The sequence below is a fragment of the Marmota monax genome, unplaced genomic scaffold, assembly GCF_021218885.2.
Source record: "Marmota monax isolate L192 unplaced genomic scaffold, Marmota_monax_Labrador192_F-V1.1 WCK01_AAM20220418_F8-fsc00035, whole genome shotgun sequence".
Taxonomy (NCBI): Eukaryota; Metazoa; Chordata; class Mammalia; order Rodentia; family Sciuridae; genus Marmota; species Marmota monax.
This window is the reverse complement of record NW_026691961.1, coordinates 104954-132913: the sequence shown is the minus strand read 5'-3', so window position 1 is coordinate 132913 and position 27960 is coordinate 104954. Positions and strand designations below refer to the sequence as shown.

At 44.2% G+C, this 27960-nt stretch overlaps 2 protein-coding genes across 2 annotated transcripts; one reads left to right on the top strand and one right to left on the bottom strand.

Moving 5' to 3' along the window:
• Positions 1-27811, top strand: LOC124081848 (zinc finger protein 709). Its single transcript, XM_046428239.2, has 7 exons — positions 1-136; positions 6180-6331; positions 9480-9615; positions 16668-16807; positions 23309-23435; positions 24046-24106; positions 24777-27811. Exons 4-7 carry the CDS (start codon positions 16760-16762, stop codon positions 27028-27030), a joined length of 2490 nt encoding a protein of 829 aa, XP_046284195.1. The 5' UTR covers positions 1-136; positions 6180-6331; positions 9480-9615; positions 16668-16759; the 3' UTR covers positions 27031-27811.
• Positions 12333-13617, bottom strand: LOC124081909 (transcription elongation factor SPT4-A). Its single transcript, XM_046428331.1, has one exon. It carries the CDS (start codon positions 13569-13571, stop codon positions 13227-13229), a length of 345 nt encoding a protein of 114 aa, XP_046284287.1. The 5' UTR covers positions 13572-13617; the 3' UTR covers positions 12333-13226.
• Positions 27812-27960: the final 149 nt, after the last annotated feature.

Below are 27960 nucleotides of genomic sequence, written 5' to 3'. Positions count from 1 at the left end.
GCCCGCTTGGCTCCCTCCTCCGCAGGCCCCGCGTCCTCTGCTCGGCATCTCTAGCCGCCGCGCGCCGCCGTTCCCCTGCCCCCAGCCCCGTGAGGTCCCCCGTGAGGACGCCGTGTGACCGTGGAGTCCGCAGACGGTGAGTGTGCGGCCAGGACTGGCGGACGCCGCCCATACCGCCCTAGGGACCCGGCCTCCCCGGGAGCTGCGGAGCGTGAGGCCGAGACCCGGCCGGCGGTGGCCCTGGGCCTGTTCCCCGAACCGCCGGGTGGGCTAGACGGAGGGTCCCCGAGGTCAGCTGCATAGTGTGGAGCCGAGTCCCTTCCTGCGGGTCGCCCTGGTACCCTGTCAGCCAGGCCTGCGGGATAGGCCGGCCGCGGCCTGTCGTCCTGTCCCCTCCCTGTTGACGACCTCCCTATAGGTCATCCCTGGGCAGCTCCTGCAGCCACTCCAGAGTGCGCGGGGAGCACGTCGCGGGAAATGAGGGCGAGGACACGAGATCTGGGAGCAGCACGCATTAGTGGCGCCAGGTGCTGAGGGACAACCCGGCGGTCTGAGCCCCGGGCTCAACAAGGCCTTTCCTTTTTTTTTTTTTTTTTTTTTTGGTACCAGGAATTGAACTCAGAGGCACTTGACCACTGAGCCACATCCCAGCCTTATTTTGTATTTTAGAGACAGGGTCTCACTGAGTTGCTTAGCGCTTCGCCATTGCTGAGGCTGGCTTTGAACTCCTGCTTCGGCCTCCCAAGCCTGCCCAGCGGCTTTTCCTTTTACACATAAACAAGTTTGGGGTACATCGAGGCCTGGGCGTTGGTGCAATGCTATTGGAGGGTGCATTTTACCACCACTGTGTCGGTTTAAACTTGTGAACAACCTAGGGACTCTTAGCTCAAAAAGCTTAGGGACTTTTACTGCACTAAACCTCAAAGGGAGTTCTTTGGTCCTACTTTGTTTTCTGCTTCTGCTACTGAGAGTCCTGCAAGACCTCTGTTTAAAAGTCAGTAGGTAGAACTTCTGCATGTCCGTGTGCAAAACCATAGCCTGTGAGCTCTTAAGATGTTAAGTTTCCATTTTGACCTACCACAAGCACTGCAGAGTGTTGGGGATCACCAGATGTGTTCGGAGTGTCCCATTCTCCCCCCTTACTTGCTAGTAGTAACCTGGGCTCCCCACAGACACTTCCAAATGTGCAGAAAGTAGGGTCTCAAATCCATTTTCCATTTTGTAGCCTTGCTTCTCCTCAGGCTGGTAGTAAAACCCTAAAATTCCAGTTCTCTACCAGCGTTCCCAGATGTCAGCTGCACCATAGGAGAAATAAAGTCCAGGGGTTTATTTTCAGAATATAGTATTTAGCTTTAAATGTAAAATTGGGATGGAAGAAAGGTAGCCTAAGGGGAAGTAGAGCAGAATGGAAGGTTAGAAGCAGTTGACACCCAACAGCACCACAGCCTGTGGATGTGGAAGATCAAAGTCCATGAATCTGAACAGCCCTTGACAAGGGAGGAGATGCAAGAGGCAGTCTGGACCAACAGAAGTAGAAATCTTCTGCTTCGAAATACTAACTAGGTACAGAAGTAAGAACTGTGTCTGTGCTGAAGTATATTCACCCCAAGAAGACCTTCCTGCCACAGAGAACAGAGGGAGGTGGGACAAGAAAAGGTGCATTTCTTTAACCCAATAGGAGACAGTAAAACCTAGCTGACATTCAGAGGACACTGCCCGCCCCAAGTCCTCAGCTAATGAGGAACTGAGGGAGGGACCTTCTGCCCTATGATGTAATGCTGATTGTCACAGCTGTGGCTGTGCCACATCTTGCAAATGCCTCGCTTACTGCTCTACTGCATGTTGCAGAACATTCTTTGGGTTTGCACAGGTGACTATGTGTCTCACACACACCAGGGCACTGTGGGTGTCAACACTGTGTCAACATTTGTTCCCAAGACTGCATTCAAGTGGAGAGTGTTTTAATGGTCATAGTTTCACTGAGTACTGGATGCCACTTTTAAAAAGGTGTGTGTGTGTGTGTTTCCAATGTGGCTGAACATTTCCTTTGAGTGGAAAGCAGAGAGAAATGAACTGCAAGTTGAGTTTTTAAAGTACTTATGCCGGTCTATCTTGCCCAGCCACAGACACCAATGTGGTAACTTTAGGCCACTTTACTGGGTCTTGGGTCCTCAGCCACTGCCCTGTCCTTTCCTGGGGCTGCTGCAAGGACACAGCTTCCCTGTGCCCTGCAGGGTGCAGGCAATTTCAGACCCTGGGTCAACTCCTAGAGGGCAGCCTGAGATGTGGGGTGCAGCCTCTCAGGGGAGCCGCTGGGGATACCCAGGTCAGGCAGTGAGATGCTGGTGTTGAGGAAACATGACAAACATGGTTCCTGTCCTCCGGATTTTCTCAGAGCTGGAAGAAGAACAGTTATCCCAAAGAGCAGGGGACCCCAGCAAGGTGGAGCAAAACTCTGCAAAGCTCTTCAACAGCAGGAGGGGGTGGGAGGATGTGCCTAGTGACAGATGCCTGACCTGAAGCTGGAGTCTGACAGGTCAGTGTCCAGTGGTGCTGCAGCTCCCTGGGTTTGTTGCCTTGGAAAGACTTGCTCAGGTATTTTAGTATAAGTTTTTTATTAACTGTAAAATGAAGTTTATCAGGGCTGGGGATGTGGCTCAAGCGGTAGCACGCTCGCCTGGCATGCGTGCGGCCCGGGTTCGATCCTCAGTACCACATACAAACAAAGATGTTGTGTCTGCCGAAAACTGAAAAATAAATATTAAACAAAAAAATCTCTCTCTTTATAAAAAAAAAATGCAGTTTATCAGTAGAGCTGAAAGATTAGAAAATACTCCTACAGGGCAAGATTGAGGTATAAGGGAGAACCCCCCCCCCCCCAAAAAAAAAAAAAAAAAAACCCAGAAAAGGAACAGAAACACTTGGTCTTATATTCCCTTAGTTAAAAAATTTTTTATGTAGTGTTTTTATTCCCCACAGTAAGTTTACTAAGTTTCTCAGATGTGCCCCCCTCACTTAAGAGTGGAAGGTGTTGCTAATTTAAAATACAATTCCAGGGCTTTGCTTTGGGGATGCTACCTGGGGATAGAGATGGAGAAAACCTCTGTTTCAGTGTGGCTGCAGGAATGAATGCATTCCCAGAAGAAAGTGTTGCAGATAAGACGCCGGCCCCCCCCCCCCCCCCCCCCCCCCCGCCCCAGCCACTGGGATTATAGGCATGTGCTACCACACTCAGCTGGCAGGAGCCCTTTAGACTTAGAAGTTATAGAGCTCTGAAAAGCTGGGGGTCCTCAGGCAGATGTGATGAGGGTTTGGATGGGAAGGCTAAAGGGAGACTTTCTGATGATGTAGTTGATATTGTCCAAGGCTGTTCTCGGAGAGTCCAAGGAAACAAGTGCAGATTTGGGTGAGAAGTGATTTATGTAAAGGAGCACTGCAGAGGGGGGGAGAACCACAGGTGAGCTCTGCAAGCACCCACAGCTCTTGCAGAAAAGGGCTGCTTTCTTAGGGAGGGGCAAACAGGGTTAGGAAGAGGCTAAAGGGGAGGGCAGCGAGGAGGGGGGGCAGGTCAGATCCCAGGTCAGTGAGTGTTTCCTCAGAAGTCAGCCTGTTCTCAGGAGGGGTCAGGAAGAAGGGTCCTATGTTGTCTCCAGCTGCCAGTGAGTCAGAGTTCAGGGTCCTGGAGCAAGGAGGGAAACTTAAGCCAATTTTGATTAATGTGTATATGTTCTGATCCCATAAACAATGTGCTCAGCTCATTGCTTATGAGGGGGAAAAGGGGGAGGGATCTTCAGTGTATGTCTGCCGTGGGTTAAAAAGTAAAAATGGAGCATCTTATAGCCGGGCATGATGGCACACACCTGTAATCCCAACGGCCAGGGACACAGAGACAGGAGAATTGCAAGTTCAAAGCCAGCCTCAGCTATGGTGAGGCACTAAGCAACTCAGTGAGACCCTGTCTCTAAATAAAATACAAAATAGGGCTGGGGATGTGGCTCCGAGGTCCAGTGCCCCTGAATTCAATCCCTGGTTTCTGCCCCCCTTCAAAAAAAAAAAAAAAGGAGCATCTTCTGAGTCATAATAGAAAAGGGGGTCTCTGGGGCTGGGGATGTGGCTCAAGCGGTAGCGCGCTCGCCTGGCATGTGTGCGGCCCTGGTTCGATCCTCAGCACCACATACAAACAAAGATGTTGTGTCCGCTGAGAACTAAAAAATAAATATTAAAATTCTCTCTCTCTATCTCTCTCTCTCAAAAAAAAAAAAAAAAGAAAAGGGGGTCTCTGCAGGAACTGCTCTAGCATAATACAGAGGAGGGGGTTTCTTCATTCATAGATCTTTTCCAGGATTCTCTTTGGCATTTTCTTATATATCTTTTCATTTTGTCTAGTCTTAAGTTATGTCCTTTAAACTGAACTAAGTGATGTGTGTTGCTAAAATCAAATCATTGAACTTGAGGTGGGGTGATGGGAGTCCCTGGTTTGTAGCTATTTGCTCCTGGCAGTGTGACTGGCCCTCCTGCCCTGCAGCTGGCATCTGAAGTGAGGCAGTGTTGTGGAGCTGAGCCCTGAACTTGGGTGTTCCCTTGTTCTTCTGCTATGAGACTTGAGTTCAGGTTTCTTTCTTTTTTTATTTATTTTTTTAGTTGTTGAAGGATTTTTATTTATTTATATGTGATGCTGAGAATTGAACCCAGTGCCTCACACATGATAGGCTACAACCCCAGCCGAAGTTTATTTCTTTTGTTGACAATTTCATTCATTTTTGTCCCCACATGGAAACACTTATCAATTTTGTAAACATCAGGGACTGTCTAGGCAACATGGATTGGTGCAGGAAACTCAAGCCTTGTCTCAATGACAATCCAATATATGATGATACAGTTTTGAGAACAAAGAAAAAATGTTTTATTGCTTTTGTAGCAGAGGAGAATCGGAACTCCTGACCCAGAGGCTGTGATTCAGCTATGCAGGGGGATCAGAAGGTTTTAGAGAGGAGGTACAGAGGCTGCATTCCAGGTGTGCTCTGTCAGGTGTCATAATTCACTCACGACTTGGGAGATGGTGTTTCTTAGATCTTTTGGTGCTGTTGCAAGTCAGAATTACTTAATTCTTGTGTATGAGCTCAAGGACAGCTAACTTCTGTTAAGCTGGGAATTAGGGCAATCTTTTTTTCCCCAAATTTAGGGAGGGGGGAGAGGAAGAGGAGAGTGTGAGAAAAACCCATTTCAGATTTAAAATAAGCCACAGGGTTATGTTCAAAGCATGAAATGGACCCTGGTTACATTTCTCTACTGTCAATTTCCACCTCCCATTCTTTTGGAGAAGTGGGTGATGACATCCCTAAGAAGCTTCGTCTTAAGCTGGGTGATGAGTGGAGTCTTGGAAAGTCTTATTATTTCTCTCTTTGGGACATTCGCTGTATCAGATGAAGAGGTGACTCCAACCTTGGTGGAAACCTGGAGGAAGCACACTTACTTAAGCAATTAATATTTAACTGATTGTCATAAGTGTTATTTTTTTAATCAGGTTATCTTTTTTTTCTTTTTATTTTTTAGTTTTAAGAGGACACAACATCTTTATTTTTAGGTGGTGCTGAGGCTTGAACCCAGTGCCTCATGTGTGCTAGGTGAGCACTGTACCACTGAGCCAATCCCCAATTTGTGTGTGTGTGTGTGTGGGGGGGGGGGTGCTGGGGATTGGATCCAGGGCCTTATGCATGTGAGTGTTTTTTTTTTTAATATGTTTATTGATTTATGTATGTATGTATGTATGTGGTGCTGAGGATCAAACCCAGCGCCCCACACATGCTAGGCTAGTGCTGTACTGCTGAGTCACAACCCCAGCCCCATAAGTGCCATATTAATCTAGGTCCCTCTGCTAGATCCACCTTTTCCCCTCCCCCAGGGTACCAGCCAGGTCTCTAACATACTATTTCTGGGCTCAGTTTAAATCGAGCAGTTGGCAACACCATATCCCAGGTACATTCTTGGCATATATCAGCCACAGTCTTTTTTTTTTTTTTTTTAATATATATTTTTTTAGTTTTGGACACAATGCCTTTATTTTTATTTATTTTTATGTGGTGCTGAGGATGGAACCCTGTGCTCTATTGCTGAGCCACAACCCCAGCCCAGCCACAGTCTTTTTAAGGTGTGATTTATCTTCTCTGTTTTCTCGGTAGATTGGGGTCTCCAAGATGTGTGCAACTTCCACTGGCCGCCTAAAGCTTTGTTCCTTTGTTGGGTCACTTCTGCAATGAGAGATTGTCTCTTGTCACTTTGTTTAAGGAGAGGAGCCTGTATCCTGGGATCAATTCCTTCAAGAGGAATCTAGGTATTTCTAAAGACTTTTCTGTTCATGAAGGATCAACCTTTACCCCCCTAGAGAAGGTATCTGCCGCAGTCCGGCTGCAGCAAAATAACCAGGGGGGGAGGGTGACGTGACAAAGAACTTGTGTAGATTGATACAGCAGGAGTGGAAGCCGTTTATTGCAGGACAGGAGCAGTATTTATACATTCCACACAGCTTATCTAATTAACATAAACTAGATACATCAGTCAACCAATCAGGAATCTCCACACTTAATGGCTCGCTTTTGTTACTTCTCAAACCACTCCCTCTGGCATTTTGCCAGGCACCATCCAGACTTGTTTAGGAACTCTAACATTCCCCTGGCAAAATGCCAGGTGTTATTTTGACTTGTTTACAGACTCTAACAGGTATCTACCAGTCAGTACAGCAGACGTCTGAAGCTTCCCATGGCACAGGGCGCTTGGGTAGACTCTACCTATAAGTCATCAAAAGTCTGTGTTTTTTTATATCTCGTGCCCATTTCCACAGGCTGCCCTTTAGTATTTGGACTGTTTCTGGTGCACAGCGGAGTTCCCACTCACTTGCTCAAGAGTCTTGGTGCAGTGGCCCTCCCAGCTGGGGCTTGCTGAAGGTCAGCAAGGCTTCCCTCCCTTGGCAAGTACTCATGCAGATGCTTCACCAGGGCCAGGCCTCTCCTGCAGGCAGGAGGAGGAGCCCTTGGCAACTTTGTCTCCACTTGGCACTTCTATCCTAGGAGTCAAAACCCCGCTTTTTGGCCCATTTCTCATCCTTCTCAGTACAAAAAGGTTTGTGTTGGTACTGTTCAGGATGAGGTGTCAGGACTCATGTGCAGTTGGTGTCTGCATTGTCTTACAGGCTGTCCTGCTTTCTCCTCACCCTCCCAGCAGGCAGTACTCAGCCTTTTGCCGTGGATTCAGCTGTTGTGACACATGGTCTCCTCTTCACAGTGTGCCCCCATCTGCTTTTTAGGCAAAGTTGTTTTCTGCATTCATTTCTTTATTCTGCCAGTGTCCCCCTCCTGAATTTAGGTTGATAGGATATTGTCATAGCAAGAATTCCTCTGCCCCAGTGATGGGTTTCCCTTGGCCAGATGGAGTCTTTTCTTATCTTGAAAAGGGAGACCATTCCTGTCCTCAGGTCATCATCTAGCAGTGCTGGAGTCCACTGCTACATCCTTGTTGGCCACAACCTCTGCAGACCACCCTTTCCCACCAATGGAAGAAGGGGCTGGAAGGCAGGGCAGATGTCAGATTCTCCTTGCCCATTTTTCTACAGCCCAGGCAGGTTTCCTGGGCTTCAGCCAGGGTTAAGGTCCCTGGGCCACAGGAGGATGACCTGCGGTTGCCTTGGGCTGAAAATAGGGACTGCCAGCACTGAGCGGAAAGGACTTAGATCTTCCTGGTGTCCTGCTGTCCTTGCACACCAGAGGCAGTGTCAAATGAGTCTCTGACTGTTCAGACTCCTTGTTATGCAGCTGCATGGATGCCTGCACATACGGAATCTTTTCCACTTACATCACCTCTGATGGACCCACTCCAACTGCAAGATTTTCTAATATTCAGAAATAATTCTTATCCTTTCTCATCCCTAAGAGACAGAACAGCTTTCTAAGGCCAGATTGTTCCAGTAAAACATCATCTTTTTCATAGTCTTGCACCTATAGATTGCCTTTTCAGCCAAGATCTTTCCCAAGAGACTACTACTGGGAACAGCCCAGCCTTGCCCACGTCTTAAAATGGCCTGTAATAGAATATAAGACAATGAGGGGGGGTCCCCACAACCATGGCCAACAGATGGGAGCCTTTGAAAGGGACCAGCTAGGGGGAAAGTTCCCTGTTTCCTACTCACGCTTACTCATGACTCCTACACCAGCAGTGCCACAGTGGTGTCCACAAAGGGGGATCAGGTGTGAGGATTAGGGTTGGGGTTGCATACCAGTGAGGCTTTCCAGATAACCAAATGTCAAGACTTTGTTGTGCTTCCTCAAAGTAGACCAATTGATGGAAGAACCCATCCATTTTAGGGAGAGAAGGTGGTGTCCCCTTAGGAGAAGGAGCACATCAGTGCTGAGATGGTCCCTCAGTCCCTCCCTTTACTTACAGGAAAAGCTCCTCTGGTTCTGCCCAAGGCAAACTCTCCCCATCGCCTAATTCTCCAGTGGTCTGTTCTCAACAAGCTCAGCAGCCACCTTGCATCCTCAGCACCAAGGGGGTTGCCCAGGGCACCAGACCTGCCCAGGAAAGGTGCTGCAGCTGGAGTAGGGGCCACTCTTGGACCCCATGTTGGGTGCCAATTTGTTATGAAAGGCTTGGTGCTGCCTGTCCCTAAAACCAGTCTAGTAATGAGGACATGATTTTGAGAAAAAGGGAAAAGAAGTTTATGGTTTTGTAGGAGAAACACAGGGGCTCCTGTTGCAGAGGCTGTGGTTCTGTCCACTGGGGGGTAGGACTTTTATAAGAGGTGCTTCAAAGGGTACATTCAAGGTGTTCCCTGTTGGGTCATAATTCTCTTGTAGACGTGGGCGATGGCTGTTTCTTAGTTCTTTTGGTGTCCTCCTTGAAGCCCTGTGGTGTGTACTGAATGAGAAGTGACATGGCCTAGGATGGGCAGAACGAGGTTATGGAGGGGAGAGGATAAAGAGGGAAAAAGGTAAGGTTTTTAAAAAGCTGCAGTGAAAGAGTGGGAGGGTTATGTCAAAGTAGGAAGTGGACCCCTGCTACAAGAGGAAGGAGTGGGCTTTGCTTCTCTAGACACCGACCCCTCATTGGTGTCCTTGGGTAAAGTGTTCCTTGGGAACTTGACAGGGTGTTGTGTCCTCAGCCTCTGCCTGTCTTCTGGGTTGGGTGGCAGCCCTTCCTGGAGCTTCCACAAGGTACCTCCAGCTGCTCTGCCTTCTGCAGGCTGCAGTGGATTTCAGTCCTGGGCCAGCTCACCTCCCACAGCCCAGGTTTCCCAGGGTGTGTGATGAGCTTCCTGACAGGAAGGTGTCAGGGAATGTGGACTCAGTTGGGATTCTGGTGTGAATCATTAGAGGCATGTGGAGTCCTGTCCCTCATTTCTCCCAGGAGTTGTGAATTTAGCTGTTCACACGGCTGTGCAGGAAGCAGGGTCTCCATTCGGTACTTGACTCCTCCTCCTTATATTCCAGTTCCTGAAACAGGCTGAAATTGAGGGTGACTCCTGCATCTTCCAGGTTGCTCTGCCTCTGAACTTCCCTTGGGCCTGACAGGGCTGCTCCTCCTCCATGTGCTGAGTGTCACTGACTTGGGCTCTCTCTAGCACAGGTAAGTAAATCTGCATGTGTGTGTTGCATATTCTTTCTCACTTTGCTGCCTTTTCTCTTATGTAAGTTTTTCTGTCACTTAATTATCTGAAGATGAAAAATAGAAACAAACATTTCTATCTTCCTTCAAAACTGGCTTTGGGGGCTGGGATTGTGGCTCAGTAGTAGAGCGCTTGCCTAGCATGTATGAGGCACTGGGTTCAATCCTCAGCACCACATACAAATCCTAAATAAACAAAAGAAAGGTATTGTGAACATCCACAACTAAAAGTAAAATTTAAAAATGACTTTGAATAGAATGTATTGCCAATTTGACTTGAAGTATTTGTGGAGCTTGAGTAGTGGTAGAGTTTCCTTTCATTTAAGTGTGGGTGAACATTTCCTGTGAGTGGAAAGACAAGAATGACCTGGAATTTAACTTCAAAAGTACTTATGAAAATAAAAAGGAAGAATGGAGGGAAGTATAATATTAATGTTTTTTTTTAACTTTTTTTTTTTAGTTATACATAGACACAATAACCTAATTTATTTATTTATTTTTTTATGTGCTGCTGAGGATTGAACAGAGCCTCACTCGTGCTAGGCAAGTGCTATACCAACTGAGCTACAACCCTGGTCCTTAATGTTCTCTTTTCTGTCAGAGTTAAAACTGTAGGACTGTGGCTGTAGCTTAGTGGTAGAGTACTTCTCTAGCATGCATACGTTCAATCCCCAGTGCCACCAAAAAAAAAGTGGGGGGGCGGGGGAGAGAGAAAAGTTAAACCTGTAGTCTGAGTTTCTTTTGGTGGAGCCAATTTCAGTTATAAAACCACAAAACCTTATGGTTAAAGTGTAGCCATTGTGAGCTCCCCAACATGTACAGCATGTGTCCATATGTGGCCAAAAATGCAGACCCTGGATCTGGTCACAACCCCAGCTATAATCCCTTTTTAATCCCCCTTTGTCCTCAGTCTTCAATTCATAATGCTTTAATATCCTAAGTGATCAGTCATAACTATGGCCCTTCCCTTTTCCCTCTCCATTTTAAAATCAGCCAATGTGTGGATTGTGACCTGAGCTCCTCCTCTCTGAGCAAGGAACAGTTTTGTATTAGGGATAAAAACAGGTGGACTGCCCACCCAGGTGTGCCTGCTTGCCAGACTTGGTTCAGCTCAGTAGCCTGCCCTGCTGCAGAAATAAAGTTTGCCTTGCCCAGCTACTTCTAGGGCACTTCTGATCCTTTTGACACCCTTGTATTTCTAACAAAAGGAAGGAAGACAGAAATTATGAAGGAAACATTAATATATATTGTTTAAGTACTTATGCTGGTCATGGTGGTACATGCTGGTGGTAACCCCAGCAGCTCGAGAGGCTGAGGCAGAAGGATTGCGAGTTTCAAGACAACCTCAGTAAGTTAGCGAGGCCCTAAGCAACTCAGTGAGACCTTGTCTCAAAATAAAAAATAAAAAAAATAGCTGGGGATGTGGCTTACTGGTTTAGCACTCCTGGGTTCAATCCCTGGTACCTCCCCCCAAAAAAGAAGAAAAAAAGTACTCATGCCTCTTTTATCTTCCCACAAACACTGTATCCGTGTGTTTGAGAGGAGGTTTCTTTTGGAACTATACAGGATGCCGTGTCCCCAGCCACTGTCCTGTCTCCTGGCATTGCAAGTCCTCACTGGGGCTCCCACATCATGCCCACCGCTGCTCTGTACGCTGGACCCTATATTTTCCTTTCTTTCTTTCTTTTGGTACTAGGGATTGAACTCAGGGACACTCAACCACTGAGCCACATCCCCAGCCCTATTTTGTATGTTATTTAGAGTCAGGGTCTCACTGAGTTGCTTAGTGTCTCACTTTTGCTGAGGCTGGCTTTGAACTAGTGATCCTCTCGTCTCAGCCTCTCGAGCTGCTGGGATTACAGGTGTGCTCCTACATTTTCTTCTGGGAGTTGTATAGCTTCTGGTCTGATTCCTAGGCCTTTGATCTATTTGCAGTTGACTTTCCTGCAGGAGGGGAGATAAGGGTCTAGTTCTATTCTTCTACTTATGTGTAACCAATTTCCCCAGCACCATTGGTTAAAGAGGCTGTCTTTTCTCCAATGCATGTTTGATCTCCTTGTCAAGCATCAGATAAGTGGGCTTATCTCTGTCTTCTGTTCTGTACCATTGGTTCATGTGTCTGTTTTTATGCCAGTACCATGCAGTTTTACTAACTTATTTAGTATTTTGATTGGGATTGCACTGAATCTGTATAGAGCTTTTGGTAGTATGGCCATTTTAATGATATTAATTGTTGTACCTATCCATGAACACAGGAGGTCTTTTCATCTTCTTGTGTCTTCTTCAAAAGTGTCCCATACTGTGTTTCTTTTTTTTTTTTTTTTTTTTTGCTTTTTGTAAGATTTATATTCTAGAATTTTTACACTGTTTGATCTTTTTTTTTGGTTCCAGAGGTTGAACCGAAGTGTGCCTAACCATTGGGCCACATGCCTAGCCTTTTATTTTTCATTTTGAGACAGGGTCTCACTAGGTAGCTTACAACCTAAGTTGCTGAGGCTGACTTTGAACCTGTGATCCTCCTGCCTCATTATAACATGCGCCACCATGCCTAGCACATCGCTTCATTTCTGATCACAAGAATCTTGAAGTAAACAGAGTATAATCACTTAAGTCACTTTATGGATGAACTTAAATCAAAATGGGGATACTAATAGGATTTCTGTGGAAACTTAAATAAATGAGTTTATGGTAATTTTTTTATTTTAAAACAGGTAATTCACCTTGGCCCTTGTAGTTACCCAAAGCACCCTTACCAGGTTAGAGAAGGAAAGGCCAACTTCCCACAGAGGCACAAACTCCCAGACAAGACCCAGCAGCCACCTGAGGCTGGAAGGTCTCCAGAGAGGGGAATGTAAAATGACGATGAGACTAGCCAAAGGTATAGGTAGATCAGTAAATATAAAGAGACAAAGAAGGAAAAGAAGCAGTATTAAACAAAGTCAAGGAGCAAAGAACATTAAGCCTCAAGATTTCAAGAGACTGATTTGACAGGTCTAGAGGGCAAGACATAAGCACTAGACAGTGGGACTACACTGAGGGGTTATTGTGCCACAGAACAGCAGACCTTCCAATGAAACTCAAGCAAGTATGCTGGGAAGGCTGCACTTCTGGAGGCCCAGAAACAGTGACAAGAGCAGAAGAGCCTTTATTGTGCTGGATGGTGCTTACCAGGCAAGTGAGCCCTTACTGTGCCTAGCTGAAAGAAAGGGAGAGGGAGGCAAGCCATGTGTCATAGTTTTAAGAATTTTCCAGTGGTTCATGTTAATTGGAATTTAACTCAAAGTACTGCCCATGGGCAAAAGCACAGCCCAGGGCGTGAGCAGGAATACCAGCATCCTTTCGCCTCAATTCAGTCTCTGTGAACCCTCCAGCCCCAACCCCTCCACCTCCACCACTAGTCCCAAGGTGAAATGGTGGAGACAGGATGTGCTACTCTCTCAATTGTCTGTTCATTCTCAGAGTTGGAGGGCAAGTAGTATTTGAAGTTCTGCCTGTTTAGTTCCACACCAAAAAATAAGCAGAGGAAGGAGGTGGACAGAAAAGATGCTGGCAGCCTGAATCTTGCTAGGTCTTTATAGCGTGTCTCTGGATTTGTAGGCCACTCCTCGACTTTTCAGCTCCCGCACAATTCCTTGGGGCAGACGACCAGTGACAGACACTGCATATACACCTGGCTTGAAGTTACTGACTCGCTGCCACTTGGAGACCCAGCTGTCCTCTGGACTCATCATTGCAATGATTCCATCAGAGGAAGAGCTGGTGCAGTCATATACCATCTCTCGATTACCCTTCATTTGTAGGTATGCATCACAATTATCACAACCGTCATATTCAAACTGGTCTATTGTCTTGACCAGCGAACACAGCAGACAAGCACGCAGATGCCGTAGGTCCTTGGGCACAGTCTCCAAAGCCATCCTCTAGGATACGAAGAACAGCAGAGTACACGGCCACAGCCTCCACACCCCATACTGTGTTTCTTTAGTGTTCCGTAATTTTCATTGTTGAGGGCTTTTCCTTCCTTGGTTACATTATTCATAGTTTTTTGTTTGTTTGTTTGTGAGGGCCTATTGTGAAAGGGATTGTTTTCCTGACGTCTTTCTCTGAGATTCATTGTTGGTGTGTAGAAAAGCCAGTGCTTTTGTATGTTCATTTTGTAAGCCCCTACTCTGCTGAAATTATCTATTAGCTCTAGCAATCTTCTGGTGGAACTTCGTGGATCTTCTCAGTGAGGATCATATCACTTACAAACAGTGATAATGTGACTTCTTCCTTTCCTATTTTTGTCCCTTTTATTTTTTCTTTTGCAAAATTGTTTTGGCTAGAATTTCTAGTATCATTGTATAAGAGTGTGAGAGTGAATGTTCTTGTTCCTGATGTTAGAGGAAATGCTGTCTGTTTTTCCTCCATTCACTGTGCTGTTGGATTGGGGTTTGTTGTACATGGTCTTCATGATGTTGAGGTGAATTCCTTTCATCCCCAGTTTTTCAGTGTTCTAGTCATGAATGGGTGCTAGATTTTGTCAAAAGCTTCCTCTTCTTCCTATTTCAAAGAACCAATTCTTTGTTTCATTGATCCTTTCAATTTTTTTTCCTCTGTCATTGATTTCAACTCTTATGATTTCCTTCTACTGGTTTTGGAATTGGTTTGTTCTTGTTTTTTGAGGGCCTTGGGTTGCATCATTAGGTTATTTATTTGGGAATTATTTGGCTTTCTTATATAGCCACTCATAGCTGTGAACTATGTAACAGCTTCCTGTTGTTTGTTTTGGTGTTGATTTCTAATGTCATTCCATTAGGATAAGATGTAGGGAATAGTATAGGCTTGTTTTTTTTGTTTTTGTTTTTTTGGTACTGGGGATTGCACCCAGGGGCCTTCAACCACTGAGCCACACCCCCAGTCTTTTTTCATTTTTATTTTGATCCTGGGTCTCACTAAGTTGCTGAGGCTGACTTTGACTTTGAAGTTTTGTTCCTCCTGCCTCAGTTTCCCCAGTCACTGGGATTGCAGGCATGCCCACCATGTCTGGAATTACTTTTTTTTTTTTTTTCCTTTTTCCTCTTTTAACATTTCTTGTATTCCTGGGTTGAGTTTATGTATCTGTTAGGATGGATTTCTATTTCCCTCTTTTTAAAAAAAAATATATATTTTTTTGTTTTGGTTGCAGTTGGACACAATATTTTTATTTTAGTTATTTATTTTTATGTGGTGCTGAGGATCGAACCCAGGGCCTCACACGTGCTAGGTAAGTGCTGTACCACTAAGCCACAATTACAGCCCTCTATTCCCCTCTTATCTGTGATCTTTGTAGGACTGTCTTCTCTTGCAAAAGTGTCTACTCTTTCAATATTTCTGTGAGGATTTTGTGGTTTGGCTTCCCTACTAGTTCTTTGGTGATGATTAGTGTTTGTTGATTTAGTGTGCACTATATCAGATCTTAAGGATTCCTCTTTTCCTGTAGGTCTCAAAAGAGTGGGACTCTCCTTTGTATCTGGCAGATGTGCTGTGAGCTGCAGGGTTTGGGGGGCCCATGCCCTGTGATGGCTCCTCATTCACAGGTCTGTGTATTCTAAAGGCAGGGAGTGATCTCGACTCAGACCCTTTGTACCTTTGGTCTTCATAGTCCTTGTGTGAATTCTGTTTCTGCTGCAGAAGTGGCTGCCCCTGGGTGGGACCTAACCCATCCCATCCATGCCTACTTGAAGGCCTGGTTGTTAGTTTGGGGACTTTGTCTGGTCTATCCATTGTATTGCTAAAGTGTGAACAAGGTCAAGTTGGATGTGGAGCCAGGTGCTCTCTTGGCTGTCATGGGGAAGCTTAGCAGCAGAGTCTCGACTCTGTGAGGTTCAGCTGTCCCTGTAGACTCCTGTCACTGCACATAAAAGGGGGAAACAATAACAACGATAGAAGCAAACAATATACAGTATTTCAGTCAATACCCGTCACCTTCTATGACATCTACAACACTAATTACCACACAGAGTAGTGGGTCAGCAGTTGCCAAAAGCAAAAATCATAAAGGGCTGTGCCCTAGGTGCAGATCAAACAGCAGGTGTCAACCTCTCTAACTCAGTACTAATGACTCCACCCTCAGTGGAGGGGCCAGGACTCACCTAAACTAGGCAGTTCTAAATGTGGTAGATACAGAGTGCTATAAGAGCAAAGATGATATGGTAGGAAGTTCAGATGTTCAAATTATGAACAGAGAAAGGTTCAGAAAACCTATAGGTCAGCAGGAATGTTGGGCTCCCAGAAGTAAATCTTTAGGTGTTTCCTCCTGGCCACTGGGGATTGAGTCCTCCTGGGGACACATTTAAGCAGTCAGAGTGTGGCTCCTAACTTGGGATTGTGTTTACCCCTCTCTCTGCAAGTGGGATTTCATTCTGAGCTGTGGGTGAAGCAGACGCCTTACCAGAGCTGCTTTAAGTGTTTCCTTTTTTAAAAAAATTCTTTTTATTGTCATATAACTAGTTTTGCATGCACTTAATAATTGTATTTATTTGTTGTCTTTTAATTTCTTTTGCTGAAAATGGCTTGACAGAATCAAATTGTGAGGAAGCCTGGGCCATGCTGCCCCGGCCTTTTCCCAAGTGACGGATGCCTGTCTCTCTCCTTTCCAGTCTGGCCAGACCTGGCACCTACCTTCTCTGAGGTCAGGGTCGGCTGCCTTAGACACCAAGGCTGTAATTCTTCACATATGCTTATGACTGTGTGCTCAGAGGAGCAGGAAGACAATAGAGCCTGCTGTGGAGAGCTATCTCAGCCCTGCCTAAGTGGAAATGTCCCCTTGCAGGGAGGAAACGCTGCCTGAAAAGGACTGTGGGCAAGACCATGTCCTTCTGGCCTCATTTATCCAGGTGTCTGATACATCTCCTTGCCATTAATAGCCTTCAGAATGTGCATATGTGGCCTGGGATGTTGCAGGGGTCTTGTGGAGCCCTGGGCAGGCAGTAGGCAGCTGGTGGGAGGGGGTGACCTTCCATAGTCTCACAGGCCTTTCTCATCCTATGCAGCTCAGAATCCATCTCCAGGACTGTGTCTTCTCTGCTGTGTGAGGCCCAAGTGGCTCTGGCTGAGATCTGTCTCCCTGTGACCTGGAGCTGCTATGAGATCCATAGGAAAGAAGTCAGGACTCCCCAAAAGGCAGGAAATGGTGAGTGTGGGTTGAGGACTGCTCAGGGAGGTGGGCTGTTTAGAACTGGTGGGAACCATCTGTGTGGCTGGACTCTGGCCTCCCACTGTTAGCTCCAGAGTCAGCCAAGCCAGACCTGAGTCAGATGCTGCTACAACTCAGCCCTTGATGCCTTCAGGCCATGGTGTGGGCTGGTGCAGGTGGGTTCCCAATGTGCTGCCTGATCTGCAGCCACTTTGTCAGAACCTTCTCTGTGTAGCTTGATCCACAGTCCTAGGTCCTCAGTGTGCAGGGAAGGCAGACCATATTTCCAGACACTACCTCCCTGTGCACTTCTCAGCATTATCAACTCTTAGTTCTCTCACTACATTCAAGTGGGCACAGTATCTGCATTATCATTTTTTCACTGAGTAATGGATGATAATTTTTAAAAGATTTGATTTCTGTTTGTGAACATCTGCCATTATGGGATAGCAGAGAACAGTCACTTGGAATTCCACTGTTAAAGCACTGTAGGCCGGGCACAATGGTATATGCCTGTGATCCCAGCTTCTCAGGATGCTGAGGCAGGAGAATCTTGAGGTCAAGCCAGCCTCAGCAATGACAAGGCACTAAGCAACTTAGTGAGACTCTGTCTCTAAATAAAATACAAAATAGGGCTGTGAGTGTGGTTCAGTGGTTGAGTGTCCCTGATTTGAATCCCCAGTATCAAAAAAAAAAAAAAAGTAAAAAACAAAAAACCCTCTGTCTCCGCCTTCCTTTGTCTTCCCCAGGCACTGATGCCTTACTGTCTTTGGGTAAGAATTTGCTTTGGGTTCTGTATCCTCAACCACTGTCCTGTAGTTTCCTAGGGTGCCCCAAGGTGCTCACACCTGCCCTGTGCCTTGCATAGTGCAGGCAATTTCAGGCCCTGGGTCAGCTTCTCCCAGAGAACAGCCTAAGGTGTGGGTTGCAGCCATCAGGGGAACAGCTGGAGACCCTGGGGCTGAGGAATCTTCTGGAACAGGCCTCATCTAGAGAGCTACTTCCTTAGGACATTGTTTCTCCCAAGCCCTGTTCCTATTCCTTGGCAACAGGTGGACAGTGAGCCTATGGATGCTGGTGCTGAGGGGCCAGGTCAGCAGTGATTCCTGCCCTTGCATTCTCTAACAGTTGTGTAGGAGGAAAACTCCCAGAGCATTAGGACCACCCACTCCAGTGCAGTGCTGTGCAAACCTGAAAGCCTCATAGACTGGAGTCATGGTCCAGGTCTCCTGGGAGGGTGATCATAGAGTGTTTCAGTGAGCAGGACCAGGTGGGAGATGTCCAGCTGGCAGGGACCTTACCTGCCCCTTGAGCCTGACACATCTGTATTCCCTCAGTACCAGCCCTTTCTGTTTCTTTACTTTGTTCACTTAATTTGAAGCTCAGGTTTTCCTTAAATGTGAAATGTATTTATTCAGAACCAAATAAGGTAAAATATACTTTATAAAAATCTTTTCTGTTGGATCATTTTATTCATTGGACATAGTTTAAGACTTTAGGAAAAATTCCATGAGCATGGAATGGCTTCTCTTTTATTTGGATGTTGAGGTTTTTCCAACAAGTGTTGCAGTTTAGAAAATAAGTTTTATGTATCATTTATTATTATTATTGTTATTTATTCTTCTGTATTTATTCTTGGAGTGCCATTGTAAATGAACTTTTAATTGCTTTCAATATTTCATGTGTGAAGTGGATTTTTGATATTTAATTGATTTTTATTGGTTTTGTCTTAGATTTTTTACTGCTGACCTTGGAAATACATCTTCCTGTTCGTTGCTTCCAGGCTTTGAAAATCAAGAATACTGCTGCTATAAAGTTTGCTGTGCAGGATTTTTTGTGGCCCTACATTGTGAACTCATTTGGGTTATTCCAAATTTGGGAAATGGCTTGGGGTGCAGGAGTCACCTCTATGACCCAGGAGATGGGGTTGATCATTTCAGCCTGTGAAAGTCATGTCCCTGTGAGGAGGTTTGTGTGAGGTCTCTGTATTGGTGTGTGTCAGAGCCCTGTGACTTCTCAGGTACTGATCTCCCTCCACGTAGCAGGCTTTCTGGTAGGTGCTGTCTTGGGAAATTTAAAAAAAAAAAAAAAATCAAATGTCCCTATCCATTTGCAGTAGAGACTCTAGGGAGTAGGAAGCCAGAAACACCAGTCAAATGGGCACTGTGTCAGGTGGTCATTGTTGATGGGGAGAGAGGTGGTGAAGGGTGCAGAGGCTGCTGTCTCCTCCCATCTTGGTGCCTGTGGCTGCTGTCTCCGGGTGAGTGGGTCTGAGCCTGAGCCTGTTCCCACCTGTATCTGCTTGGCGAAGTCCTTGATTTTGCTCAGTGTCTGGGGCTGTGTGAGTTGGCCCTGAGGTCTTGAATACCTTGGTATTCTTCCTGGCTTCCCTGGGAGTACCCTCTCTGCTGTGTTGTCAGAAGTAGGGAGAGCAGGCTTCCTTGACTTGTTTTTGTTGTCATAGAGACAGCCTTTCATCCTTCCGTGTAGCTTCAGGGTGTGTAGATCCCTGTGGCTTTTTAGGATGTTTCATTCTTTTCCAGGTACATGCGTGTGCGTGTTGATGTCGTGAAGATGGGTTGAGCTTGTCAGCTGTTTTTTCTTCATTCTTTCCAGGTATTAACACTTCTCCAGATTCATGATTCACGGGTATTTTCTACAGTTCCTTGGGGTGCTATTTCACTCTGTTGATGGTGTCCACAAAAGACAAAATTTTCACTTTGTAATGTTTATTAATTTGAAAGTTGTATATGTTTTATGAGGTACCATGTTCTTTGAGGAAATGCTTTCAGCCTTTCTTCGCTCAGTTTGATGTTGGCCTTGGGTTTGTCCATATAGTCTTTGAAGTGTTGATGTAAGTTCCTTCTATCCTTAGTTTCTCCAGTGTTTTAAACATCAGTGGGGGCTGGACTTTGTCAAATGCTTTTTTTTGCACCTATGAGGTAATGGTGTGATTCTTGACCTGAACTCTGTTTATGTGGTGAATTCTATTTATTGATTTCTGTATGTTGAGCCAAATTTGCATCTCTAGGATGAAACCCACTTGATCGCGTGTTTTTGTATGCTGTTTGCTAATACTTTGATTTTGTTATCAGGGTGATACTGACTTCATAGCATGATACTGACTTCATTGCAGTGTTTTCTCCATTTTTATTTCATGGAATAATTTCAGGAGGATTCTTATTAGTTCTTTAAACTTCTGTTGAAACTCGGCTGAGAATCCATGGAGTCTTGGGTTTTTCTTAGTTGAAAGACTTTTTAATAGCTGTTTCAAATTCATTACTTGATATTTATCGTTTATTGATATTTATTCATATTAGGTACATCAGACATCTCTAGGAATATTTTAATATTTTCAAGATATTCCAGCTGATTTGAGTATAAATTTTCAAAATAGTTTCTGATGACTCTGTGTTTTCAGTAGTGTCTATGGCGATATTAGTTTTTTCATCTCTAATTTTGTTCATTTGAATCTTATCTCTCTACTGTTTAGTTTTTGGATTTTTTTTTTTTTTTTTTTTTTGGGTGGGGGGTGGTGGTTGGTGCTGCAGGTGGAACCCAGGGCCTTGTGCATACAAGGCAAGCATTGTACCAACTGGAATATATCCTTAGCCCTCTCGGTTGTATAGTTTAACTGCAGGTTTATCAATATTGTTTACCCTTTTAAGAAAACCAACTATGTTTTATTGCTCTTTTTTGGGCGGGGAGGGGCACTCAACCACAGAGAAACACATCCCCAGCCCTATTTGTTTTTTATTTAGAGATAGGGTCTCACTGAGTTCCTTACTGCCTCACCATTGCTGAGGCTGGCTTTGAACTCGGAGTCCCCCTGCCTCAGCCTCAGCTTCCCGTGCCGCTGGAATTACAGACATGCACCACTGTGCCCAGTGATCCTTTGTGTTTTTTTTTTCTTTTTTTCTTGGGGGGTGCAGGGCGGGGCACTAGGGATTAAACTCAGCACTCAACCACTGAGCCACATCCCAGCCCTATTTTGTATTTTATTTAGAGACAGGGTCTCCCTGAGTTGCTTAGTGCCTCGCCATTGCTGAGGCTGGCTTTGAACTCACGATCCTCCTGTCTCAGCCTCCCGAGCTGCTGGGATTGCAGGTGTGTGTCACTGTGCCTAGCGTCCTTTGTATTTTTCAAATTCACTGTCTCCAGAACTGTTCAGGTTTCCTGTTTCTTCATACCTCATCTCCATGCAGTGTGTTTCTGGATGTCTGTCCACCTCCTCAGTGTTATTCAGTCTGTTGTACCTTGGGGACTTGTTAACTGAGGTGTGACCTACAGTTCCCTCAGCGGTGCTGTTGTGATGGAGGTATTCTGCTGTTGGTCGAGTGTCTTGTGGGGGGCATTCTCTTGACTGTGCCGAGGCTGGTATTCCGGACACTCAGGCCTCCCAGGACCAATCTTCATGAGCTCAGGAAGGATGGAGTTCTGTGAACACACTGGAAAAATGCCACCTTTCTTCTCCTCATGCAGTTAGAGTGTGTGTGTGTGTGTGTGTGTGTGTGTGTGTGTTTTAGAGCGGGGGGAGGGAGAGAAAGGGACAGACAGACAGATCTTCCCTGTGACATACTGGCAGTGCTTCAAGAGGTAAAATGTTATTAATTTGTATGCAAAGTCAAAAAAACCCCTGAGCCACAGGTCGTGGTCAATTTCTGTAAGAGGCAATACTGCTCAGGGGCAGCTGTCCTACTCTCCCCACTGCTCGCATCCTGACTGAGGGGAGCTGGGCCTGCAGAGGATGCCAGTGCTCATCTGCTTGGCCTTCTCCTGGGCTTTCCTCTTCACTTTGAGGTAGTCCTTTCTCCATAGGCGACTTTCACCTTCTATTCCATTTCTTAAAGAGTTTTGGTTTTGTCTTTAACATCAGAATCTCTATTCCATCATCCTCTAAGTAATAGAGAGGAACACAGTGCATGTTTGCAATTAGATACCAGTTTGTCTTGGCCCATATTTTATATTGCTGGTGATTTTTTTTCCCCTCTAAATACCTGTTATGTCTTTAATCAGCATTCCCTATAAAGGCCAGTCCACTGAAAACTTTCTTCTCTCTTGGTTCTTTCTTTATCTGTCTGCTAATATTGTGCTGTTTGGAGTATCATATTTGGAAAGTCCTTTATGTATAGTCATGTGTCATTTAAATACAGGGATACATTCTGGAGGAGCACGTTTAGCTTGTCTCCCCATTGCACAAACATCATTCTGTATTCACACGATCCTGGATGGCACAGCTTCTTGCACACCTAGGCTCTGTGGTATTAGTGGTTCCTGGACCACAGACCTCCCCAGCATGTTGCTTTACCAAATCCTGCAGTTGACAGTGCATTAGGTTTATTATACCAGCATCACTGCTCACACACAAGGAGTCCCTTTACTACAGACAACCGTGTATGTGTGGCCTATGTGACCACAAATGTCCTTGAACAAAAATCTGCTATGTGCCACATGACTGTGTGTTAGACAAGCCAGCAGTCTGCTATTCAGACAACGGTAACAATTGTTGCATATTTCTTATTCCTATTAGGCTTGGAAAAGTACTTTCTTGACCACTATAAAGTCTATTTTGGAGTTTTGGAAAATTTTGTAAGGCTATCATATGGAAGAGGTGACCTTTGGTGACATTAAATTATTCCTAAGAGACTCACATCTTTCTGCTTACCCCATTCTTCTTTGACATTATCAGAAGAAATTAAGAAGCTGTTTATTGATCATTGTTCTTGTTTTTTAGTTGGTTAAATTTGGTCTGAAGTAAAACATTTGCAGCCTTCTAATTGTTCTCAATTCCCATTGAATACATTGTGACCCTGTGGATGAAATGTCTACCAGCAACATGCCGAGTCCCCAGCCTGCTTGAGCAGAGCATTGGGTTGTTTTTATTATTATTATTATTATTATTATTATTACAGAGGGGTGATGATTCTTTAAGTTCTAAGGTAAAAGTGGAAGAAAATAATAGGCTTTCTGAAGGAAGGCAGAGGTTCAGTAAAAACCATGTTGTTTCCCAACACACTCAGCCCTTGTGACTCAATGTTACTGCTCAGTTCAGTGGGATCCTCCCAAATCCTTAGCTCCCCCTACCAGCAAAGTTCCAACTTTGTCAGCAGGTATTTCTGAAGGTAGGTACTGTAAGGAGGACTCATTAGCTCTCCTGTACATGAGGAGGTAAGGGCTTTATTATCCCATATATTAGACATGTACCCTACACAGATGTTAGGAATGACCAGGGAGCATGACTTACTTCCTGTACTCTATATCTGTAACAAGAAGGGTGTTTTTGCTCTGCTGATGCATTTCAGGATAGTTCAGATCTTACATTGGAATGACTGTGTTTGGGGAAGTGAGTGCAGACCGAGAGTACAGGTTTTGATGACAAAATCATGGAATAAATATTTGGAGATCACAGAATCATGAGAACATCTCACAAGTAGAGAATAAAACTCTCATGCTGTCAATCTCTCCTGGTATACCCTATACTTTTGTGGGACATTTTAGACCTCAGTGGCCTTTGAGGATGTGGCTGTGAACTTCACCCAGGAGGAGTGGGCTTTGCTGGATCCTTCCCAGAAGAATCTCCACAGAGATGTGATGCAGGAAGTCCTTAGAAACCTGGCTTCTATAGGTAAGGATGACTTTTCATTACATAATCAAACACTAAGTGAGTGGGGGCGATTTTTTTTTTTTTTTTTGTACTGGGGTTTGAACTCATGGGTACTTAACCACTGGGCAACATCCCCAGCCCGTTTTTGTATTTTATTTAGAAACAGTGTTTTATTTAGAAACAGTGAGTTGCTGAGGCTGGCTTTGAACTCTTGATCATCCTGCCTCAGCCTCCCAAGTCACTGGAGTTATAGGTATGCACTATGGTGCCTGGCTCCCCCTTTTTATATTTTATTTAGAAACAGGGAATCACTAAGTTGCTCAGGTTGGCTTTGAACTTGTGATCCTCTTACCTTAGCATCCCAAGTTGCTAGGATTATAGGCATATGTCACCAGGCCCAGCAAATGGGAGTTCTTATTACTTATGAATTTGGAACATGGAAAGGGAGGGAGTACTTTTGGGAATAAATTTGGGTTAATGTCAGTTCACTCTGCAGCATAAATTCCCCTTTTTTTCTCCTTTTTCACAACTTTTAAAAATTGGTGCATCATAGTTGTGTACATTAAAAAATCCTATAATTTATTGTGAAGTTAATATGATTTATAATGATTATTCTGGGTCTACATTTTAGGAGTCAGATGGGAGAGCCAGAACATTGATGATCACAACACAAATTCCTGGAGAGATCTAAGGTAATTTGTACTCACAAGAAGAAGCAGAGTACCTTGAGGAAATAGTAGCATGTCTTATTATTTTATAAACAAGCAAAGAAAACAAGGATTATATGAATTATGTTTTTTTTTTTTTTTAAGTTGTTGATGGACCTTTATTTATTTGTATGTGGTGCTGAGAATCCAACCCAGTGCCTCACACATGCTAGGCAAGTGCTCTTCTGCTGAGCTACAACCCCAGCCCCTATATTTATTCTTTTTTAACCAAAAATATGAACTTTAATATAATAAACATTTAGTATTTTCAAAATAATTGAAACAAGCTGCTTTTATGATACCAGTGTTTTAGTAGTAGCCCTGGAGAAACAGTGTTGCAAAGAAATTGCTACTTTGACTTTCAAACAGTTTAGACATGACAGGAAACCAGTACTTTGCCTGACATTAGTAATACTGTAGGTGCAAGATTGACTAATGAATATAAAAGTATTAATGAGCCAACCATAAAATGCCTGGTAATTTTTTACAGAAGTCATATGGTAGGTTCTGGAAAAATGTACAAATGTACTCAGTGTGGAAAAACCTTTAGTGAGATTCCAAGTCTTAGTCTTAACAATGCATTTCCTACTAGAGTGAGTCCATGTGGAAGCAATATGTGTGGACAAGTCTTCATTTATAATTTTTTCCTTAATAGGCACATCATACGTCATTCTGCAAGCAATCCATATGAGAAAGAAGAGTGTGAAGGGAAGCCATATGAATGTAAACAAAACAGAACATTTTTAATTTCTCTCACAAGTGTTCAAACACAACTGACATCACACACTATAAATGAACCTTATGAATGTCTGACATGTGGAAAAGAGTTCAATTGTTCCAAGTGTGTTAAAAAATATGGACGATCTCCTAATGCAGAGATGTCCTATGGATGTAAGGAATGTGGGAAAGCCTTCACTAGTTCAAAATACCTTCAGATACACATACGAACTCATACTGGAGAGATGCCTTACAGATGTAAACAATGTGGAAAAGCCTTCACTCGTTCCTCTTCCCTTCAAATACATAAACAAACTCATGCTGGAGAGAGGCCCTTTCAGTGTGAACAATGTGGGAGAACCTTCACTACTTCTTCTTATCTTCGCCAACATGAACAATCTCATACTGGAGAGAAGCCTTATAGAAGTAAACAATGTGGGACAGGCTTTGCTACATATAGTCAGCTTCATTCACATGAATGGACTCATACTGGAGAGAAGCCCCATGAATGTAAACAATGTGGAAAAGTCTTCAGTAAGTCAAATTACCTTCAAAAACACATGCGAATTCATACTCGGGAGAAACATTACACATGTGAACAATGTGGGAAAGCCTTCACTTGTTCCAGTTACCTTCGAAAACATGAAATTACTCATACTGGAAAGAAACCTTATGGATGTAAACAATGTGGGAAATCCTTCACTAGTTCTTCTTACCTTCAAATACATAAACGATCGCATACTGGGGAGAAACATTTTGGATGTAAACAATGTGGGAAAGCCTTCACTTGTTACAATACCCTTCAAAAACATGAAAGAACTCATAGTGGAGAAAAGCCCTATAAATGTGAACACTGTGGGAAAGCTTTCACGACTTCTAGTTATCTTCATGTACATGAACGAATACATACTGGAGAGAAGCCTTATAGATGTGAACAATGTGGAGAAGGCTTTGCTTCATCCAGTCAGCTTCACTCACATCAACCAATCCATACAGGAAAGAACCCATACGAATGTAAACAATGTGGTAAAACCTGCACCACATCCTATTACCTTCAAGTGCATAAAAGAACTCATACTGGGGAGAGGCCCTATGAATGTAAACAATGTGGGAAAACCTTCATTAGGTCCTCTGTGCTTCACACACATGAACAAACTCATAGTGGAAAGAAGCCCTATCAATGTGAACAATGTGGGAAAGCCTTCAAGTGTTTTGCTTATCTTCAGAGACATAAAAGAATTCATACTGGAGAGAAGCCCTATGAATGTAAACAATGTGGGAAAGCCTTTGGTAGTTCACATCACCTTCATGTACATGAACGATGTCATACTGGGGAGAAGCCTTACAAATGTAGGCAGTGTGGGAAAGCCTTCACTAGTTCCAGTAATCTTCACATACATAAACGAACTCATACTGGAGAGAAGCCCTATCAATGTGAACAATGTGGGAAAGCCTTCACTACTTGTGCTTACCTTCACATACATGAACGGTTACATACTGGAGAGAAGCCTTATAGATGTAAGCAATGTGGGACAGCCTTTGCTACAGCCAGATTACTTCGCTCACATGAACAGTGCCATATGGGAAAGAATCCCTGTGAATGTGCAGAATGTGGAAAATCCTTTAGTAGTTCCTATTATGTTCAAATACATAAACGAATTCATACTGGAGAGAAGCCCTATGAATGTAAACAATGTGGGAAAGCCTTCACTCATTCATTTTCCTTTCGAATACATAAACGAACTCATACTGGAGAGAAACCCTATGAATGTAAACAATGTGGGAAAGCCTTCTTTAGGTCCACTCACCTTCACTCACATGAACAAACTCATACTGGCAAGAGGCCTTATGTATGTGAACAATGTGGGAAATCCTTCATTTTTTCTACTTCCCTTCAGAGACATAAACAAATTCATACTGGAGAGAGGCCCTATGAATGTAAGCAATGTGGGAAAGCCTTCCCTGTGTCTGATGAACTAAACAGACATGAAAGAATTCATACTGGAGAGAGGCCCTATGAATGTAAGCAATGTGGGAAAGCCTTCACTACTTCTTCTGGTCTTTACAGACATGAAAGGTCTCATCATGGAGAGAAGTCCTATGAATGTAAGCAATGTGGGAAAGCCTTCACATGTTACAGTTACATTCTGAAACATAAAAAAACATGCTGCAGAGAAGTCCTTTTAATGTAAGCAATGTGGGAATGCCTTCACTATGTCTGCTAGTCTTCACAGAGATGGACAACTCATACTGAAGAGAAGTCCTGTGAATGTGGGAATGCCTTCACTTGTTACAGTTACATTTTAAAACATCAAGCAACTTATATTGGACAGAATCCCTATTTTGTTTTTTGGTGGTGAGGGTCCCTGGTATTGAACTCAGGGGCATTCAACCACTGAGCCATATCCCCAGTCCAATTTTGTATTTTATTTAGAGAGCAGATCTCACTGAGTTGCTAGTTGTCTTGCTTTTGCTGAGTATGGCTTTGAACTCACGATCTTCCTGTCTTGGCCTCCTGAGCCACTGGGATTACTGGTGTGTGCCACTGTGTCCAACAAGAATCCCTATTAATTTTAAAAAAATGTGAAAAGCACTTCATTTTTGTGGTTTTAAACCTGAAAGTAGTTGTATTGGACGAAAGTCTATTGAATGTCAAAAACTTGAGAAATCATCTAATATTCTTAGTCACCTTCAATGACATGAGAGGACTCCTTGAAAAGTTGTTGAGTGTGGTGTGTTTCTCTCTCTGAAGTGTTTTCTGTTGCCTTCAAAACATTTCAGTCACTCATCTGGGGAAACAAACCCCCAAAATGTGTATTGTTTCATTTCCCTTCCTATGCATGAGAATACTCACAATGGAGAAATCACCTGAGAATGTGAGAAATGTGCTAAAGCTTAAGTTTTCCCCAGTTCCTTTGAAAGAAAGATTCACACAGATAAAAACCTATGAACATAATAAATCTTATAAAGATATTTGGTGTTCCAGTTCTCTTCATATGTTACTCAGCTTTCCATTTTTGTGTCAAAACATGAAAAACTCAATTTATGGATGGAAAGATTTCCTTTGGCTCACATGATCACAGTTTTCTGTGACTATTGCTTTGGTCTGAGGTGACTTAAAA

What these genes read in the sequence shown, in the direction of transcription:
- LOC124081909 (XM_046428331.1), bottom strand. Translation starts at nt 13,571, where the DNA reads ATGGCTTTGGAGACTGTGCCCAAGGACCTACGGCATCTGCGTGCTTGT.
- LOC124081848 (XM_046428239.2), top strand. Translation starts at nt 16,760, where the DNA reads ATGAGATCCATAGGAAAGAAGTCAGGACTCCCCAAAAGGCAGGAAATG. An exon ending in TCCCCAAAAGGCAGGAAATG is followed by an intron (nt 16,808 to 23,308) that starts GTGAGTGTGGGT and finishes GGGACATTTTAG; the next exon opens with ACCTCAGTGGCCTTTGAGGA. An exon ending in AATTCCTGGAGAGATCTAAG is followed by an intron (nt 24,107 to 24,776) that starts GTAATTTGTACT and finishes TTTCCTTAATAG; the next exon opens with GCACATCATACGTCATTCTG.